This window comes from Epinephelus lanceolatus, chromosome 6 (genome assembly GCF_041903045.1).
Source record: "Epinephelus lanceolatus isolate andai-2023 chromosome 6, ASM4190304v1, whole genome shotgun sequence".
Lineage (NCBI taxonomy): Eukaryota > Metazoa > Chordata > Actinopteri > Perciformes > Serranidae > Epinephelus > Epinephelus lanceolatus.
Window position 1 is genome coordinate 11,792,506 of NC_135739.1, and position 21,145 is coordinate 11,813,650.

Below are 21,145 nucleotides of genomic sequence, written 5' to 3' on the forward strand. Positions count from 1 at the left end.
ATCAAACTGTCCACGATTTATATTATAAAGGAATAATGTCACAAGTTAAAACAAGAAACCTGAAATGGGACAAACTGCTTTTTTTATCTGCATCAAATAAAACTATCAGTTCAGTCAAATATTAATCTGCAGTTGTTGCATATTTTTTGTCTTTTGATGCCAAATCATTCGTGTAGTTATTTTCAAACCTTAAGTTTCAAGCTGTTTCAATGATTCAAGTTGAATTTCAGTCAAAATGTAAAGATATTGCTCTTTTGGATTTAAAGCTAAGCTGATGATGTGAGATCACCTGGGTGTGAAAAGTTTATTTAATCAAGTGGAAAGAGGAAATGGGGGACACAATGGTATTTTAGTTAGTTTTTATCCTCACCATGCTTCCTTTCATAAACAGTTTATAGTTTGTTTAATTTCTTTTTCTATATTGTGGTTCTGTACATCCATGTTTCATGTACAAGTTTGTTGTTTATTAGTTATTAAAAGACAGAGTCCAAACTGAACCATTCCCATCTTAAATACCTCACACCTTCAGCATTTGATCCATGCATGTCCATCCAAACACCGTCTGAGCTCATTGGAGTCTGAGCTCTGACTTCATATCTCACTGCTGCTGTATGTGTTGTTCCCTCTGTGTTCGATAGGGGCTTCAAAATCATGGCTTCTTGCCATCATCATCCCCATCCTCCTCCTCCTCATCGGGGTGCTTCTCTACATATTTTGGAAAAAGCTGCTGAAATCCCTCAGAGCCAAACAGGGTAGTTGTAGTCAGAGGTAAGTAAAAACCATTGACTCCACACATGTAATGTGAGTCATCAATGTTATGACCAGACTGAGGCTGAACGTGCTCTCCTCTGAGTCATCAGGTCAGATTTGGAGGGAAATCTGCAGAGCATGATATTTGATAGTGCTGGAAGTTAATTAGGCTTTTCAACCATAATATGTTCAGCAGAAAGAAAGGACGAGGGGTTAAAAATAAAACAAAACACCAGGTAAAAAGCTGCAGCACCACATTTTATAGCACAGCATTTTATACCCAGGACAACCCCAAGTTAAAAAAAAAAAAAAAAGTTGTTTTGCTGTGTAAAACTTAAATAAAAACAGAATGCGATAATTTGTAAATCCTTCTCAATTTATACTCATTTGAAAACAGTCCAGAGACAAGACCTTTAATGTTCAAACTGATCAATGTTTTTGGTAAATATACTTATTCTCAGTTTGATGTCTGCAACATGTTATGATAAAGTTGTGACAGGAGCATGTATATTTTATCTTTATTTTTTTTTCTTCCTTTACCTCTGGAGGCACAGCCCGGAGTTTTTCGACTAACGGAAGTGCAGGGGCCTCGGTTATCGCTCACGCCCTTCACTTCCGGCGGTGCCCCCAGGGAATCGCCGTGTTGTTTACAAATACTTCGGGTAGAAAACCAGAAGAGTTTAGCTATATATCTCATTTTTCACGTCACTATATCACCGTGTAGACTAATCTGATGCTTGTTGAGTCTGTAAACACAATGACTGAACAAACGTTACTATTTCTGTGTGCACGTTTCGTAATTAACATAGTTATCGTAGATTAGCTGGGCTAACCGTTAGCTGTTAATGTTAGCGGTGTCTGTAATAACCATAGACTGTATAAAAATAAGGTAATAACTCAATAAACGGTCTGTGAATAAAATATTTTTTCCAGCGGATATCTTAGTTACAACATGATTGAGCTAACAAAGCAGTTGCTATGTGTGGTATTTATTCAGTTATGGGAAATCACGATATCTAGAAAGCATCAGTGGCTGCAGCTGACAGAGACAGTTAGCAAAGCTCACATCAGGACGTCATCGGAAAACTGGTGATAAACAGCTGACGTTTGACCGTCATAGTCATGATGTTAAACGCATCCTAGCGCACGTTTAATGCAATGTAAATTCATATTTTAATGTAAATTCAATAGTGCATATTTGATCATTTCTTCTATGAAATTTTAGGGGAAGTTCAGCCTCCCTTGTTGTCTCAGAGCAATCGCCCCTGCTGTATACCCAGTCTTGATGCTGTCACCAGTTTACCTGCGGAACATTCCTAACTGGTGTTTTGTAGCATTCAGCCACCTTCCCAGTCTTTTATTGCTCCTGTCCCAACTTTATTATAACATGTTGCAGACATCAAATTCAGACTGAGTGCGTATTTTACAAAAAGCAAACTATCAGTTTGAACATCGAACACGTCTTTGTACTGTGTTCAGTTGAATAAAGGTAAAAAATGAGCCATCTTCTTCTTTCCATTATCTTTTCATGCAGTCACACTGCTTCTAAAAAGCTTTGTGTTCTGTTACATGGGTAAAATAATGTGTCTTTATGTCTGTAAAAACCTGAAGTGGTTTCTTGTGTTTAGTTTTGAACAGAACGAGACAACGTGAGAACAAAAGAGCAAACAAAGAAAATGACTAAAGTAGTGACTGAACCTGCATCAGTGTGAACGTGGACTGAAATATTTGTTTGAATCAAGTCTCATCTTAAGAAAACATTTAGCTTTCTGATCATCAGTTCAAGGAAATATACAAGTTTGTACTTAGTAAATGGTTTTTAAAGCGGTTTCCATTTAACTCAGTGAAACAGGAAGTTAAGCTTAACATGCGCGTCTCAACTCAATCTCAGCATTACTGTTCTGTGTTTGTGAAGCACAAATGAACTCACAGTGAAACTCTTGTGTTTACAGACCAGAAACTGAGAAGAGCGAACAATCAGTCGCCCTCAAGAACGGGACCTCCTGAAGGGGATCTGCTGACATCGTGTTTTCGACTTCAAACATGAATTTTTAAATCGAATAAAAGGAATAATGACTTTATTAGTTTTATTGACAGTACAAAATGGAGTGGTTTCTGGTGCTAAGAAAGATATTAATAAAAACAGCAGTGAAGTGTGAGTGTGTGATATTTTACAGACCCACTGTATCTGATGATATCTTAATACCTTTATCTTTGATAAACAGCTGCAGCTTTTTTACTGTTTTATACCTTTAGTGTTAAAAAATCTGGAGGAAATTTGGTGTCAGCACTTACTCACAGGCCATGACTGCAGCCCTGACCATGTTTGCCAGTTTCACCAGCCTGTTCACTCCACTGAGCTTCTTCTGCGTCCTCCTGCCCGTTCCTGTGATCGTCGGGGGGCTTTCCTATGAGCTTGAGGTATATGGTACAGCATTTTGGCACCATTCCCACAGCCCTGTAATCGCCATCACCAAGGTTAGTTTTAGTAAATATACAGGCAGCATATTATCACATCTAACTGGGTTTTTATAGTGAGGTTTTGTTTTCTTACAGTTTTAGATCTAAAAGGTCAAAGGTTCACTGTTCACTGTTCCAAAAACATCATAACTCAGGAATAGAAGGGTGAGTTGGTGACACTACTTTCTTATCTGCAACTTGACTGGGTTGAGGAGGCACACAACCACAAGGCAGGAGTTCTAGTCATGAATCATTGTAAAAAGTGGGTGTGGAGAGTCTTTATCTCTTTCACATCCTAACACATTGTGAGTCATCATCTCAAATACTTCTACCATCAGGTGACAAAGATTACATTGTAAACCATACAAAGAGAGGGCCGCTGTTTATTTGAACGGCTGAACAGGTTAGAAAGTGAGGCTTTTGATGTTAACTTGAAAAACTATAGGAGACCTGTAGTGATCAAATCTTCTCTTGAGGCACTTCAGCTGTGTTACAGTTTGTCCTTTTTCCCATGGTTAGTAAGTATAGGCCTATTCAATCAGCCTGAAAATAGAGAAAACGTTAGCACCAGCTAACTAGCTAGCTACCACCACTAGCTAGTCAAGAAAATCCATGCAGACCTATACAAAACTGTATAGGAAAATTACGTGTAGGCTTGTCCATGACTAAATATCTTAATAAAAGGGTCAAATGCTTACTTTTTTTTCTTCTTATTCTTGAAATTGTTCCAAAAGAGAGAGCAGTGGGAGACAACCATCTTATATACTTTATTAATACTTTATTAAATCCCCCTGAGGGGAAATTCAATTTTTTCACTGTCGTCATTAACACACAGGTCCGAAATACACACACATGCACAAACAGGACCTATACATGCACAAAGTGGAGAGATGCCTTTGTCAGGCACCCTGAGCAGTTGGGGGGTTTGGTGCCTTGCTCAAGGGCACCCCAGCAGTGCCCAGGAGGTGAACTGGCACCTCTCCAGCCACCAGTCCACGCTCCGCATTTGGCCCGGATGGGGACTTGAACTGGCAACCCTCCGGTTCCCAACCCAGGTCCCTATGGACTGAGCTACTGCCGCCCCATCTTAAGTCGCAAGGTGCAGGCCCACTGTCCCAACCAACACAAAAGTTGGCAGTTGATGTTCCGTCACCTACAGAATTTGGCCCTTTTCTGTATTTTTCTTTTTGTTTGTCCCCCTCCCTCCCAGAAATAGTCAGTGTGGTTTGACATGTTATTAGTAGGCTAGGCCTACCCATTTTATTTAATTCCTTGAGTCTGAATTGTATAGAAACATGTTTACTTCAAAAGCAAAGCTATTTTCAATTTCTTCAGGTTCAGGATAGTATAAACTGTTAAAAGTAATCCCCAGGGGACATAGCTTATATTTTAGTCTGCTATGTATAATTTTAAAATAGCCACTTAATTAGTTAAGGAAAAACATGTAGTGAAAAAAAAATCACTCTATGCGCATGAAAACAGAAAAATATAGCTGTCAAATGTAAAAAAAAAATAACCATTCCATTGAATTCCTTGTGTCAGAATTGTATGGAAAAATGTGTTCATTTGTCTCTCTGTGTTGTTTACTTCAAAAGCTAAGCTATTTTCAATTTCTTTGGATTCGGTATAGGTGTAATAAACTGTGAAATTAACATGTTTTTACTGTTTTTGTCCAAAATAATCATTCCATTGAATTCCTTGGGTCAGAGTTGTATGGAAAAGAGTGTTTATTTGTCTCTGTATGTTGTTTATTTCCAAAGTTACACCACTTTCTGTATCTTGTTTTTCTTTTTCCGGTTGGAGATAGGTACAATAAAGGGTTAAAAATGAAGCCTTTGGGACATTATTTCAGCTTGGTACCTGGCATAATCTGAAAATGGACACTTTAAGGATTAAGAAAAATCAGGTGCCACAAAAAAATCCAGGGGGTGCGCGTGCACCGCAACGCACAAGACTGTGCGCGCCTTGTTCACGGAGCTGTGGAACTACATCAGCAAGTGTGTGCGCTGTGGGGTGTGCGGCAAGTACCAGGTGGTGCACAGCACAAAGTGACTGCCAGTGTGAATGTAAACTGGGATACTACTACAAGAGGAAGTACGACACGCGCCTCCGGACAGGTGCTGCTGCTAAAGGTACACCTGATGACGACACGGTGTGCCACAGCTGTCCCAGCAGGCACCATCTCCAACACTGAGTGCATGTTTCCACTATAGTCAGCAGGGGGCACTGCACACACACACACACACACACACACACACATACGCTGTAACAGGTCCAGTGTGTGTTGGTATCTACAGCCTGATATATCTTCATTCTGTTATTTTGTTTGATTAAAAACTACAGTGAGCAGGTGTTTGTGAAAAATTACTGATGAAACTTTATATATGTGTCGTAAAGACTGACCTCTTTAGTAGGAACTAAAAGGTTTGGATCTAAAAGTCACCAACAGGAAGTCAGAGAGTAGTTGGGGAAAAGTAGCAAGTAGAGCAGTGAGGAAATTCAAGTGGGCAAGAGACACTTTGTGGGAAATCGTCTTGCTGCAACGCCTCATAAAGGTCCCACAGTTCTTTCACCACACCTGACATATACTCAGTGGTCGAACTGAGGGCGGGTGAGGGGGATGCCATCCCCTTTGTTAGAAAATTGACCAAAAAGCATCCCCCTTGTTAATCTAGAATATGTGTGTGCAGGCACCGACGTAATTTGGGGACGACGACACAGGGGACATGTCCCCCGTACTTCCCGTATCTGTGCCCTCCCTCCCCCGCACTTTTATTTACAGCCATTACAACCGTTCAATTCGTTTTTAACATGTAGTAACGTGTTTTTCCGAGCTGTCTTCAAACGCACCATGAGTAGACTGCGCCAGGGGCATACACATGAGGTGTAGTGATCTGAATCAATGGCACAGACAAAACGTGTGCTGGGTAGTGCAGCAAAGCAGCCAGCAAGAAGCAAAAAACCTTGCACATTGTTACCTATGTTAAATCACTTTGTAGCTGGTTTCATGCTAGGAATAAACCCACTCCCCCTTAATTTCTGCACAGAACTTGTGCTCACGATTGCTTTCCACATATTTTTTAATCCACAATATAAAGAGCAGGGTCAGCGAGGAGACAGTGGACCAGAGGCCAGCAAGGAAGATCATGCAGGGTCTTCATAGGTGAGGAGAGATTATAACTGGCTGAGAGAAAATATCTATAGCATAAAAGTGACTTTGAGGTTAATTTCCACAGCTATGTCACCACTACTATTCCTAATTATATTTCTAAATTTTGCTTTGTACATTTATTATCTATATTATTGCAATAGATAGAAGAGGGACAGGGAGAAACCAGGCAGGTATCAGGACAGGGACCTGACAGCAGCACCAATTATCAGCCCAAGGCTTCACAGGTAAGGAGAAATTATAACTGGCTAAGGAAATGTCCATAGGATATAGAAGGTCTATATAAGAGACACGTTAGGCGGTGATCGACACGGTGTGGCACTGTGGTTGACAAACAACACAGTGTTGTTGCTGTTTGATTTTGGTGTAACATCATACAGTGACATGTCGTTTACTGTGAATAGTGAAAGAAGTAGAAGATGAACTGATCTCCAAAAGACATAAAGTTAAAGATGGAGCCTATCCCAGCTGACACTGGGCGAGACGAGAGGCAGGGTACACCCTGGACAGGTCACCAGACTATCACAGGGCTGACACATAGAGACAGACAACCATTCACACTCACATTCACACCTACGGACAATTTAGTCGCCAATTAACCTGCAAGGCCACCCTCTTGCTGTGAGGCAACAGTGCCAACCACTGCATCACCGTGCTGCCCCTCACCCATACTGCAGCTAACAAAACAAAAAGAAGATAAATCACATCAAGTGCTAAAAATAACTGTACAAAAATGCAAACCATCACATCATCATAATCCAGTGCCTATTCTGGCTTTATCCGCCATTATTTAAAAACTTTATAGATATAGATACATTTTTAAATCTGTTCAATCTTCAGTGAGGTCCTCTAAATCTCCCACCGAATGCCAACAGACCTCTGCCATCTTTTGTACAACAATCATCAGTGTCATCATGACTTGATACTTGTGAGAAAGATGTAGATAAATTTATTTATAAAGTACAATAAGGTTGTTTCATTTTGTCCTCTGTTTCACACTGCTGTCATTTGTGAAACCAGAATAATTGTTTGGTTTGAGATGTGGCAGGTTCCTAGAAAGAGATTGTGGGTGGGACTTTACCTGCTTGGCGTTACTGTTTATTTCTCTGTTTGCATTTCTAAGAAGAGTTAGAGCATACAGGTCTACAGACCAAACCTGAATTCCTAGAAAGACCTTTGTGGGTTTCCCCTTGTTGTTAGCATGTGTTGTGTGATGTACAGCCAAATCAAAATATCTGAACATTGGGGGCGACGTGTCCCCCTCAATGTATATGGTGACTACTGCCCTGATTTTAAGTCTTGTGTGTGATTTATCCTGGCTTCATATAAAATATATTCTACATAGAGAAACAATATATTCTATAAAGACAAACAAAATCACACAACATGCTTTACAAGTACAAAAAAATCTATTTTACAAGTACAAAAAAAAAATCTATTTTACAAGTACAAAAAAAAAAATCTATTTTACAAGTACAAAAAAAGACGTGACGTTTTACTGCGGAAATCATACAAGCGGAGGGATAGCTGCCATTTGTCCTACATCACATGAAAGCTGTGGCTTTTCTTTCTTCACATGAAGTGTACTCCCCTCCCTCCCACAGTGAGTACCGTGTGGCTTTCAGGTGATGTAGGACAAATGGCAGCTATCCCTCCGTTTTACAATAGTGAGCGCTCCTCTCATCTGACAGAACAGCTGTTTGAGGATAAAGTTGGTTATCAAATACTGTTCATGGTAAATGTAGCACTACACCCACAAAAACAAATGCGTTTAATGACCTTAAAACGACAGAACAATGACTTCGGGAACGAATCTACACATGTTTTGGAACGTATCTTGAACGCAACACTGCAATTTGCATTCACACCAAAAGCTTCGTGAGCGCAAGCGGTCGCTCAGGTCGCTGGCATCGCGCTGCTCGCTGCTGCCGACGCTCCAGACGCCCTTCGTAGCAAGCATACATTGAAAATGAATGGCTGCTGGCCGCTTATGACGCTCATGACGCTTTTGGTGTGAATGCACAGTTACTGTGCGTTCCCACCAAAAGATTCATGAGCGTCATAAGCAGCCAGCAGCCATTCATTTTCAATGAACACTCGCGACGAAGAGCGTCACTCGCGTCCGCTGCAGCGAGCGACCGCGAGCAGCGCGATGCCAGCGACCTGAGCGTCAAGCTGAAGTTGAGAGAAGCTCAACTTTATGCAAATGAGCAGCGCCGCCGCCGAAGCAGCAGCCAGTTGCAGACCGTGAATATTCTCAAGGCGGGACAGTGAAAGAAAGAAAGAAGGAGATCTTCTGCATCGCAGCCTGAAAGCCCGCCCCTTGGCAGCCTTCTGCAAGCCCTGCCAGAGCTGCCAGGCAGCGCGATGCCAGCGACCTGAGCGACCGCTGGCGATTCTGCCTCCACCGTGCAGACAACAAGAAACACACAGTAAGTACGAGTTCAGTTTAATAATTTGATAGTCGCCTTTGCGTTGTTGATATTTGAGCAGTTAAGACCCTATTTTATTCTTGTCGGTGCCACTTTGTAACGGTTGTAGTCTATTAGCTGTTTGTAAAATAATAATAGGCTGGTGAAGGACTTTATTATAAGAAGAAGACGCTTCTCTTTCTCGGTTCAGTTCGGGCTGTTGGTTTGATTCAATATTACCGGACATCTCATTCTGCAGAGAAGCCTTCATTTAAGACAAGTTAAAGACTTTAGGTGTTTCATTCACGCTATTGGAAAAAGTAAAGAAAAAGCTCGCACACTGCAGGGCTCCTATTCAGTGCAATTTATTCAACACGTGAAGTGACGACATTCTGCCCTTAAGCGGTGGCACGAAACGTCGTCACTTCAGTGAAGTTTCCCACATTCTTGAGCTCAGCACCTGCACAGTTTTGTTCGTGGGTGTGCGTGCTTTTGCTGCGTTGTCATTCACGCTATTTCCCAGATCTGTGGCTCATATTAATCCCCAACACAGTACATTATGATTCAACTCGTTACTTTGTTTTCCAATAATAATAAAGTATATTAAGTTCAGAGCGTGTGGAGGTCAAACAGAGAACATTTTGCCTATTTATATTTGATTTAAATATTTTTAGATTACGAACCATTTGAGCGAACAAGTGTGGCGTACCAAAAACAAGGGGGGTGGCCAGTCAGAAAACAAAAACTGATTGTAATGAAATCATTAATTTCTAGTTATCATATCATGTATAATAGGCAGTGTCATAAAGTGGAGATTTATAACATGTATGCCTGAGATTATTATACATAAAAAATGGAAAAATGGTCCGTGTGTGATTGGCGGACTTCCCCTTTCAGCGTGTTGTGTTTGTCTGAAAGTTGTCCACTGCATGTTCACTCATCACACTCCTCACACGCATCATTTAAGAAAAGGACAACTGTTATTCCACATTGTGAATAGCCAACAGACCATTCTCAGTTGTGTGTGTTAATTAATTCTTCTTGTACAGAATGATTACTTTGACTGTGTTTTAAGTATCAGAGTAAAAGTGCTTATTATGCAGAATGGCTCCTTTTAAAGTGATATCATTATAGAGCAGCGCTGGCCCGTGGCATATGCAGTAGCCTATAGGTCAACGACTTGTTTCAAGTTTATCTTAAACTCTGTAATACTAATACTGTCACTACTATTACTTTGAAATATGACATAAGGCCACAACAACATAACTACCTAGGTCTGTGAATCAAAGGGTTTTTACCAGATCATATTCTGGGTCATTTTGGCTCAACAGTGTAAATGTCATACATGTGGTAGTCTCCTAAACTGAAAAAACTGGAGATGCAAATCTCGGCAGGTCCAAAATCAGCTCTGCCAAATAATGCATCCAGGCTGTAATTATATTTCAGGAGGTCTGTGAATCAAATGGTTTAACCAGATCATATTCTGGGTCCTTTTGGCTCAACAGTGTGAATTTCATTCATTTAATAATGTCCTAAGTATAAATAACAGGGGATGCATTATTCTATATATGCAGCAGCAATCACTTCTGTCGAAAAATGCATGCACCCCTTAACACCCTCATGAAATTTCAAATCAAAAGTTTGATAGGAACACCATCATGGCTTTATCAGCACGTAGCGTAGGATTTGATGGGCCTTGACAGTGCGAATGACTCCCTACATTAATTTTACGCATTTAAAAAACTTGTTTTCGTAGAACTATTTGAAATCCCATGCTTAAAAACGCAGCCACACACAAAATAGTGAAGAGTTGGCATTAAGAAATAATGAGAGATTAATCAAGCAGACTCAGACCAATCGAGGAAACGCTACGTTACCGATTCTAATAAAACATTGATGACGCTAAACGTTAAAAAAAAAAAAAAAAAAAAAACTAGACTTCAGATCAATGATCATCACTGATGAACCTGACAAAGAAGATTATTTCGTTTTTAAACAGGACGTTTCCTTAAAAATCAAGACGGTAGCTTTCCTTTCGGCTGTGCGCGCGCGCTCCCGCGAGGTGCACGCAATTCTCAGCAGGCATGGAGATCTCGGCATAACACCGGCAGCCATTCATTTTCAGTGCACGAAGGCGATGGAGGGCGTCAGGGGCGTCGGCTGCAGCGAGCTGCGCGATGCAAGTGACCAGAGCGTCAAGTAGAAGTTGAGACAAACTGAACTTTATGCAAATGAGCAGTGCCGAGATTCGCGCATGCGCACATCCACGGTGGCCCTCCGCTCTACATCAAGAGTACCCAGCTGCAGTTGTAGTAATACAGATATTTTAAAGAGTGGATTGTAATGTTTGTCGGTGGAAAATACTTCGCTAGTTACCGAACAGTGTTTTTTTTTTTCGTCGAATACGTGGACCTATAAATCTCATCGTTGCTGCGGCGGGTGAAAGACGTTTTCGGGCGGATCAGTGAGACCAAAGTTCTCCCGGAAACCCGAGAGACAGACCTCCTTCTCGTCGCGTTCACTGCTCAGATATTTAGTTTTGTATTTCTTCTTTTGTTTGTGGAACTCGGTGCATCGTTCTCAGTATAGAGTTCGGGAAGCTGCTCGTCGTTTTCTGTCCGAAAACTGGTTTTTGGCTCATAGCCTTGTTTTGGGAGAAGTTTGCCTGGGGCGCTTTCAGTCAGAAAAGGAGCTCTTGGTCAAGGCTCGCAAAAAGGTGCTTTGAGTTGAAATGAAAACATTTTGGCCAGAAATGGCTTCCAAACAGAAAGCCAAGGCAAACTTCTCCATGCGCGTCGTTCGCATTTCCGCATTCTGAGGCGGGAGATAGAGAGGGGAGAGGCGGACACGAGCAGAGCCGCAGCGGCCTCTTCCTCCAGCTCACCCGAGCACCGCAAGCAGGACAGCGACATGGGGCAGACTAGTCACAAATGGTACTAACGTTACTGTAGTTTATTATGACTTACCAGAAATGCCACGCCTGAACTTTTGGAAAATTAGTAATTATTTAATTGAAATAGTTGTGCTAACGTTACTTTGCATAGAAATGTTGCTAATACCAGATTTACTGGTAAATAAAATGCTCTAAGACACATCAAATTAATGCTTGCCTTGTAATCTACCATGGAAAACTATACCGTGCACAAAAAAAGTTCACAATGACCATCTCGCTCCGCCCCTTGTGCTGTAGCTGCCTCCTGGATAGAGCTGTGTACATCCCCATCCATACTTACACGCCATTCTGCTGGTTTGCCACCAACAAGCTGAGGGATGCTGAACCACAAGGTAAGTCAAATGTCTTAATTTTTAACTTTAGGCTGAAAGCTCCAGTTAGGAAAGGAGGAACAGATGTCACAGATGCACACCATCACACAAACTTGAAATGGAGACACCCATCACAGAAGCAGTATGGAACAGATGGGAGGAGAGGCATGTCACAAATGTAAAAATAACTTTTTTTTGTGAATTTAGTTTTCTCTAAAAGATTAGTAGTGAAGAGGATGGTGAAAAAAACTTTGAAAATTATTTAAAATTCAGCCGTAAGTGCTATGACTTTAAAAACGCCCCCGTATTGTAGCTAAGGTTGAGAAGGACGTTTCCCTGTACATTTTTTTAAATTTCTATGTTTTGATGAATTTTCGTGATTTTTTTTTTTTTGGTCTTGTTTTTGCACACCGTCACACAAACTTGAAGGGAGACACACAATCACAGAAACAGCATGGAACAGATGGGAGGAGAGGCATGTCACAAATGTAAAAATAACTTCTTTTTTTTATTTAGTTTTCTCTAAAAGATAACTAAGAGGCGATGTTTGAAAAATATCCCAAAAGGTTGGGTTTTTGCTAATAAAATGCCTCAACATGAACAACTCCACGATGACTGCAAAGCTGTCAGGAGGTGTAGGGAACAGGACGGTGAAAAAACTTTGACTGCAAAGCTGTCAGGGGGTGTAGTGAAGAAGGAAAGGAAAACCGGCTTTGAGGTTCCGCACAGGTTGTGACAGGTTGCTGAGGGATAGTCATCAGTCAGTTGTTAGCTCTGACTAAAGGACATGTCTTAACACTGTTTTCATAATGTTATATTGTTTCTGTGACAGTGCGCCGTGCAGGTGTCAGGATGTTATAATCTTCTGAACCTCACTGAGGAGTTTTGCACAAGTGCACTGAAGTCAAACTATTGGCTGAATTACAAAAGCACGGCATGCATAAATTAAGAGAATAAATTGCATCAAAAGACTAGAATGAATCTTGCATTACGGATGCAAAAGCCAAGTTCATTAATTCCTGCCTGAATTCTGCCCAAAAATATACACATTGCAATAATTGAAATAAAGTGTGAAAATATTTTCCATAATACCCACTTGTGTCTTGTTTGTAAAATATTGTAGCTGTAGTGTTTCATACTTGTGGCTGTATTAGCAACAAATGTGCATGTAACTAAAGGTAAACTTGTTGGTGTTTTCTTGTACTTGTATCTCAGTCACTCAACCTGAAAAGTCCTGCGCTCTTGCAAAATCATGACTAAGATTAATAACAGTCATAATGATAAGGATAATTACCATATGATTATATATTCTCCAGTATGTGTTATGTCGCTGAACTCTTTCATGTTTGTTGTTGTTTCGTGCACAGTAATACTCAACAGTTATTGATTCAAAAGTCTACCCGAGAGCACAAAAGGCTACACTTTCATTTTGACGTATTTCCTCCGCGCCTTCAGCTTGGATCCGTCGTCAAGTGGGTCGCCTTGTGCCACACAACTGGAAGTTGGACCCTGACATAGAACAGAAACAGGATATGACTGTGGGCAAACCATCGGCTGAAAGGAAATCAGTATGTTTAACTTTGCCACCTTCCAAGCCAACCACAAAAAGCCCCACCAAGACTTGCAAATTAGACACAAGAGCTTAAATTTAGCACAAATTTAGGACCGAGAGGGACTGGAACTGGCTGCACCATCAATCTTTAAAAACCACAGTGGAACATAAATGATATCCTGTTTTACAAATGTCATAAACCAGTAAAATGGTTGCAAACCACAAATAATTAACACATGCCTGCAGGAGAGTGGCAAACCATCAAAACCCTATGATCACTGTGGTGTTTCATCGGTCAAATAGCTGAGTATGTGCACTGTGTAGATGACAGTCATTTTTAAGATGCAGAGTGTGTGTGTGCGCGCCATACTGTCAGCATCTGATTCAGACAGATGTGAAGAAATAAAGGGAAACTTCTGATGACTTTTCTCTTGTCCCCTCTTTTGTTCCCTCCCTCCCTCTCTCAAGATGACCTGCCTCAGTTCATCTGATCCAGCTGCAGTGAACGCCACCTTGCTGTTTGACCTTGACAATGACGATGAAAATCTCTGGACTAGAAGCAGCCATGGGGGCCCACTCCCTCTCTGTTCTTCCCCCTCCAGCCCTCCTGACTCCCTCTGTTGGGTCTGTCTTGAGCAGAAGGTCTACGCTGTGTGCCATAACCTGACAGACGGTGTGAAAATAATGATGGAGGCAGGAGGAGTCTCGGTAGACCTCTTGAAGAGCGGTAAGGAACTCCAGATTTGTTTTGATCCTACTGAGAAAAGCTTTACAGAGTCTTCAACGTTAACATGACAAGAATAGTAGCAATAGCAATAGTATTTGTTGCAGTACTAATAATACAAATGATGATTTTACTATTAGAAGCAGAAATGGTAACGGTAGCCTCACTCCCTGCCACTAGGAGACTATTTGCCAGCAGGACAGGGGGGTGGAAGCTCCAGAGACAGATTCAGCAGCGGCTGTAGCAACTTGAATTCAGCTGGCACAAACCCCCTGCGCAGAGGTCACAGTGTGCTGAGTCTAATCAGTGTAATGGTAGTAATAGAAAGTTTGCTGTTAGTGTGGTGAGTTAACGCTGGCCAGACTGAATTTGAGCTGCTACAGACTGACTCTGCCAGCAAAACCAGAAATTGACCCAGCTAGACTACTCACCCATCTTTTAAATGGTTATGTCTCCAGTCTGATCTTGAGTGCACATCTGACAGCTATGTGGTTTGTTTACATGATGGAACAAAAGTGCATATTTTATAGGGATGCACGATATTGGATTTTTTTGCAGATATCCGTTATATGCGAATATGTAACAACTAATTTGGCCGATAAAGATATTGATTCAATGTATCCACTTTTTTCCCCACCTGATTTTAGTGATCACCAAGTGTCTTCTGTAGTTAAATAAACATCATATTTTGCATGCGTACTCTAATCATGATGGCCCACCTGCAGGTGGAGACATAAAATACAATACTTTTCAATGTGTGCAAAATAAGAAACAGCATGTTGGCTGATCTCATTTTAAAACTGATGATGTGCCAATATTATCATGCATCCCTAATATTTAAAGATGGAGTCTATGATTCCAATCCAATACACTTTTGGTGAAATTCAGTAGCTGTATTCTCCTCTCAGTCTACTAGCTGTCTCTTCTGTGTGCACAGAAAAAATCTGGTGTTCAGGCACAAACCTGACTCTGTAAATGGGAAACCAACAAAGTGGCTCGGACCAACCTTCAAAACACTGTTCTAGCCGTAGCGACAGGGAGCACTCAGGGGTGCACTGGGAAGAGGAAAGTCCATTGTGAGGCAGCTGGAGTATAGGGCGTTGGAGCAGTAACAAATCTGTCAGCACTGGCTGAGATCCTGAAATCCACAGTGTATTATCAAGAAGAAGAGATGACTAAGATACAGCCACAGAGGAGAAGGTCAGACAGACCAAAAATGAAATGGAAGGGATATGAACAGGCTAGGGCAAACAGCCGCTTTAATGTCAGTGAGGCTTTTCAACAGAGACAGAGGAGAGACCTCTGAGAGTTAAAAGGCATGAAGATGGAGGTTGCTCTGTTTTTGCTAGAAAGGTGGTAACCATACTTTCGCTGTTTCACAGAACTAATACCTGTAGGTCAGCTTTCAGTATCACTGTCTGGAGCTGGTAAGCTGGCTCTGGGAAACCATCTCGTCCTCTTTGCATATTAGCTTTGCAGCAGCAACTAAAGTGACACATGCCACAGCTAACCCTAACTGATGTTAGGTAACTTTATATTGCTTCCTGTGCTATTCGCTCTGTACACCATACAGCGTTTGCAAAAGATTTTATTGCCACGAAGACCTAAAAACACAACCGCCAACAGAAAGTTGAGGATGCGGCCGGCCCCTGGATCAGACTGCTGGTGCTGGTGTATGCTTTTGCTGAATTAGAGTCACTACAGCAGCTAAGTGAAAGTCCGTGTCCCCCCTGTGGATTACGCCATTCTCAGTCAGCTGGCTCACCAGTTGTAACTGTTGTTGCCTTGGCAATGTGCGTCCAAGAGCTTTGGAGGACAGGCTTACGAAGGAGGATGTGTGTTTGTTTGGGTTTTGAGTTTGATTATCAACAGTCTTTCTCCAGAATCACAGACTCCACCCTTGATGGAAGCATTGTGGACAAATGTCTCATTTGCTGTTAGGACATGGTGTCATTATGTTCCACTCTGGAGCGGCTCCTGAGTCAAGTGGTACACCTGGTAAAAGATAATAGCTGATAATTGATGTAATAGTTAAATAGCAGTAGCAACAGTTGTAGAAACTCTGATTGCAATAGTAGTAGTTGTAGTAGCACTGTTGGAAGTAATGGTATTAAATTAGCAGTAGAAACAGTGAAACTTTTATCACTTTTCTTGGTCAAAACAGTTGAACACTGACAACTAACCATGAGCACTGTGTTTTTTACAGACTGCCCCAAACCTCCCTCTGATGGTGATGGTGATGATGGTAAGTGTCACATACATTCATTATTTACACACTTTTCCTGTCAGATAGTCTGAACCTCACGTGTGTTAGACCCCTCCCCCTGTGACAGGTTAAGAAAAGTGTCACAGACAATGGTGGAAGATGTTATCTTTTACTTACGTACAAGTAGAAATGCATCAATGTGGAAACGCTCTTCGCCCTTTGTTTAAAATAAGTGCCATCTGAATAGTCAGTAGGGTTTAAATAAGCTGTATTTTAGCACCATCTGGTGGTCGACTGTAAGCTACATTGTAATCAAACTGTCCACGATTTATATTATAAAGGAATAATGTCACAAGTTAAAACAAGAAACCTGAAATGGGACAAACTGCTTTTTTTATCTGCATCAAATAAAACTATCAGTTCAGTCCATGTTTCATGTACAAGTTTGTTGTTTATCGGTTATTGAAAGACAGAGTCCAGACTAAACCATTCCCATCTTAAATACCTCACACCTTCAGCATTTGATCCATGCTGCCAAACTGATCATTAGAGTTCAAGCTCTGACTTCATGTCTCAATGCTGTGTTCAATAGGGGCTTCAGAATCACAGCTTCTTGCCATCATCATCCCCATCCTCATCCTCCTCCTCATCGGGGTGCTTCTCTACATATTTCGGAAAAAGCTGCTGAAATTCTTCCGAGCCAAACAGGGTAGTTGTAGTCAGATGTAAGTAAAAACCATTGACTCCACGCATGTAATGTGAGCCATCAGTGTTATGACCAGACTGAGGCTGAACGTGCTCTCCTCTCTGAGTCAGCAGGTCAGATTTGGAGGGAAATCTGCAGAGCATGATATTTGATAGTGCTGGAAGTTAATTAGGCTTTTCAACCATAATACATTGAGCAGAAAGAAAGAAAGGACGAGGGGTTAAAAATAAAACAAAACACCAGGTAAAAAGTTGCAGCACCACATTTTATAGCACAGCATTTTATACCCAGGACAACCCCAAGTTCAAAAAAGAAAAAGTTGTTTGCTGTGTAAAACTTGAATAAAAACAGAATGCGGTAATTTGTAAATCCTTCTCAACTTATTCTCAATTGAAAATGGTCCAGAGACAAGACCTTTAATGTTCAAACTGATCAATGTTTTTGGTAAATGTACTTATTCTCAGTTTGATGTCTGCAACATGTTATGATAAAGTTGTGACAGGAGCATGTTTACCACCGTGTGACATCACCTTTTCTTTTAACAGCACTCAGTAAGTTTTTGAAAACTGTATTTTGTGCTTCATAATGTTCTACACATGTTCAGGGGGAGACAGGTGTGGACTGCAGGCAGGTCAGTCTGGCACCTGCACTCTGTCACTACGAAGCCACGCTGTTGGAACACGAGCACATTGGCTACGGTTACATGATAGCTTCTCATTCAGAATGAAATAAATCTGAATGAAATCATTTGGAATTAAAGTTTTTCCAGGTAGTTTACATAAGAAATATTCATTCCGATTGAGGGTTTACACAGGAGATCAGTTTAATTGTCTTTATTCAGGTCTGTGCAAGGTTTGGGCCAGGGAAGGTTTCTGATTGGATAGGGGGCGGGCGGATGTTACATGTTTACGTTTACTTGAAGAAAACACTGTAGTCCACGCTCTGGATAACAAGATGCTTGACGACGCCGTTCTTAGTGCCTTTTTTGGGCGTGTTTTGCTTATATTCTTGAAGCAGCAGTACGACAGCAACCTTGTTCTGCTAATGCTTCATCTGTTGAGGAGGAGAAGGGAGGTAGAAGACCGTGCTGTGGCGAATGGAAACCAGTGAGTGCAACGAGTCCGACTGCTCTATCTCAGCACGTTGCTATGCGCGCTATATATGTCATCGCCCCAGAAGGGCAAGGAAACGAGCATGCGCAGAAAGACCGGAATGAACTTAAAGAGGAATGAGTGTATATAAGCACACAAAAATTTTTCATTCGGAATGACAAACGGAATAAACCACCCCCTTTAATCGGATTTAATTTTCAGTCGGAATGACCACTTTTCAATCGGAATGGCCTTTCATTCAGATTAAAAGTGGACTTAAACTGTCCGTGTAAACGTACTGAATGTGTCTCATTGTCTCGCTGGAATAAGCAGGGTCACCCCTGAAAAAGACTTCGTCTGGATGGCAGCACATGTTGCTCCAGAACCTGTCTGTACCTTTCAACATTCATGGAGCCTTCACAGATGTGAAGTTACCCATGATGCCATGGGCACTAACACACCTCCATACCATCACAGATGCTGGCTTTGAGCTTTGAGCTGGTAACAATCTGGATGGTCCCAGAGGACAGGACGTCTATGATGGACTGGTCAGACCACTTTGTGTCAGTCTGTCTCAGATGAGCTCAGAGAAGTGGGCGGAGCCATTTCTGGATGTTGTTGATATCTGGCTTTTATTTTGCATGGTAGAGTCTGAGGTGTCATCTGTAGATGCAGCGATGTGTTTACTGACAGTGGTTTTCCAAAGTGTTTCTGAGCGCATGAAATAATATCCTTCATAGAGTCATGTTGGTCAAAGGTCATGGACATTCAGTGGTTTTCAGCCCTGTCCCTTACATGCAGAGATTTCTCCAGACTCTCTGAATCTTTTGATGATATTATTGTAGATGTGAAATCCTAAAATCTGAGAAACTTGGTTGTGAAACTGTTTGACTGTCTTTCGCAAAGTGACCGTCCTTGCTTGTGAACAGCTGAGTTTTTTGAGGATGCCCCTGTATACCAGTGGCTGCTGCTGGTCTTTCAAACAGGGGAAGCTCACTTAAAATTTACATCATAAAATTTGTCATTATTGTAGCGAGGTAGTAACTCATGAAAGGGTCATTTAAATTTAGCTGTTTTTCAACCACACTCATGCCATAGAACCACAGCAAAACACACCTCAGAGATTTTAGATGGGCTTACAAATGGTGAAGATGAGCTATATGGCTTATGGAAATAAGGAGCTCCGGACGGCACTCTGTCAGAAGACTCCACTCACCGATGCCGGTGTGTATTTCCAAAGCGCTGTCAGTCACAAAGGGGTTCAGCCTTTTAGACAGTTCCTCCAATCATCATGCAGACACCAAGCGTCCTCTCCCGCCTACCGCTCCATTAGGTCCCAGGGAAGCTGAGCCTCCCTGGAAGTGAGGATTTTGTCGCATTTATCCAATGACTGTCTCGCTTTGCTGCATGAAAAAAACCTGCTCAGCGCTGTCTCATAGGAATGCTTGGAGGCTCCGCGTCCACCGTGCTGACACGAGAATGTATGACAGGGAGGTCGTGTCTGAAAACTGGTGATAAACAGCTGACGTTTGACCGTCATAGTCATGATGTGAAACGCATCCTAGCGCACGTTTAATGCAATGTAAATTCTTATTTTAATGTAAATTCGATAGTGCATATTTGACCATTTCTTCTATGAAATTTTAGGGGAAGTTCAGCCTCCCTTGTTGTCTCAGAGCAATCGCCCCTGCTGTATACCCAGTCTTGATGCTGTCACCAGTTTACCTGCGGAACATTCCTAACTGGTGTTTTGTAGCATTCAGCCACCTTCCCAGTCTTTTATTGCTCCTGTGCCAACTTTATTATAACATGTTGGAGACATCAAATTCAGACTGAGTGCGTATTTTACAAAAAGCAAACTATCAGTTTGAACATCGAACACATCTTTGTACGGTGTTCAGTTGAATAAAGGTAAAAAATGAGCCATCTTCTTCTTTCCATTATCTTTTCATGCAGTCACACTGCTTCTAAAAAGCTTTGTGTTCTGTTACATGGGTAAAAGAATGTGTCTTTATGTCTGTAAAAACCTGAAGTGGTTTCTTGTGTTTAGCTTTGAACAGAATGAGACAAAGTGCGAACAAAAGAGCAAACAAAGAAAATGACTAAAGTAGTGACTGAACCTGCATCAGTGTGAACATGGACTGAAATATTTGTTTTAATCAAGTCTCATCTTAAGAAAACATTTAGCTTTCTGATCATCAGTTCAAGGAAATATACAAGTTTGTACTTTGTAAATGGTTTTTAAAGCGGTTTCCATTTAACTCAGTGAAACAGAAAGTTAAACTTAACATGCACATCTCAACTCAATGTCAGCATTACTGTTCTGTGTTTGTGAAGCACAAATGAACTCACAGTGAAATTCTTGTGTTTACAGACCAGAAACTGAGGAGAGTGAACAATCAGTCGCCCTCAAGAACGGGACCTCCTGAAGGGGATCTGCTGACATCATGTTTTTTCAACTGTAAACATGAATTTTTAAATTGAAGAAGTGGAATCATGACTGGATTAATATATTTTTTAACACTAGGACCCACTCCATCCACAGTCAATAAAACTAATAAAAACAGCAGTGAAGTGTGAGTGTGATATTTTACAGACCTACTGTATCTGAGGATATGTTCATACCTTTATCTTTGATAAACATCTGCAGCTTTTTTCTTTTATGATGCATCTCATCAGTAACGCTGTCTACAAGGAGAGTCCAATGATGGCCACAGAGCTTACTGTTTTATACATTTTTTGTTTAAAAAAAAAAAAAAGAAAGGAAATCTGGAGGAAATTTGGTGTCAGCACTTACTCACAGGCCATGACT

At 41.3% G+C, this 21,145-nt stretch overlaps 2 protein-coding genes across 7 annotated transcripts in view; both read left to right on the forward strand.

Annotated features, from left to right (window-relative positions):
- LOC117250933 (uncharacterized) overlaps window positions 1–4,858 on the forward strand; it is a 39,747-nt gene extending 34,889 nt beyond the window's left edge. For 3 of the 4 annotated variants that reach the window (XM_078168624.1, XM_078168623.1, XM_078168622.1), the window contains exons 4-5: window positions 639–768; window positions 2,703–4,858. In XM_078168624.1, coding sequence (XP_078024750.1) covers window positions 639–768; window positions 2,703–2,757 — 185 coding nt within the window. In that variant the 3' untranslated portion in view covers window positions 2,758–4,858. The remainder of the gene's footprint in view (window positions 1–638; window positions 769–2,702) is intronic. The other variant, XM_078168625.1, reaches the window with a different exon arrangement.
- A 3,610-nt stretch (window positions 4,859–8,468) lies between these two features.
- Window positions 8,469–20,902, forward strand: LOC144463658 (uncharacterized). 3 transcript variants are annotated; one of them, XM_078168627.1, is made up of 6 exons: window positions 8,469–8,811; window positions 11,981–12,075; window positions 14,075–14,333; window positions 16,537–16,575; window positions 17,129–17,261; window positions 20,708–20,902. In XM_078168627.1, exons 2-6 carry the CDS (start codon window positions 12,061–12,063, stop codon window positions 20,760–20,762), a joined length of 501 nt encoding a protein of 166 aa, XP_078024753.1. In that variant the 5' UTR covers window positions 8,469–8,811; window positions 11,981–12,060; the 3' UTR covers window positions 20,763–20,902. The 3 variants fall into 3 exon arrangements, with proteins under 3 accessions (XP_078024753.1, XP_078024754.1, XP_078024752.1); XM_078168626.1 differs by lacking the exon at window positions 8,469–8,811 and adding an exon at window positions 11,033–11,723; XM_078168628.1 differs by lacking the exons at window positions 8,469–8,811; window positions 17,129–17,261 and adding an exon at window positions 11,032–11,723.
- Window positions 20,903–21,145: the final 243 nt, after the last annotated feature.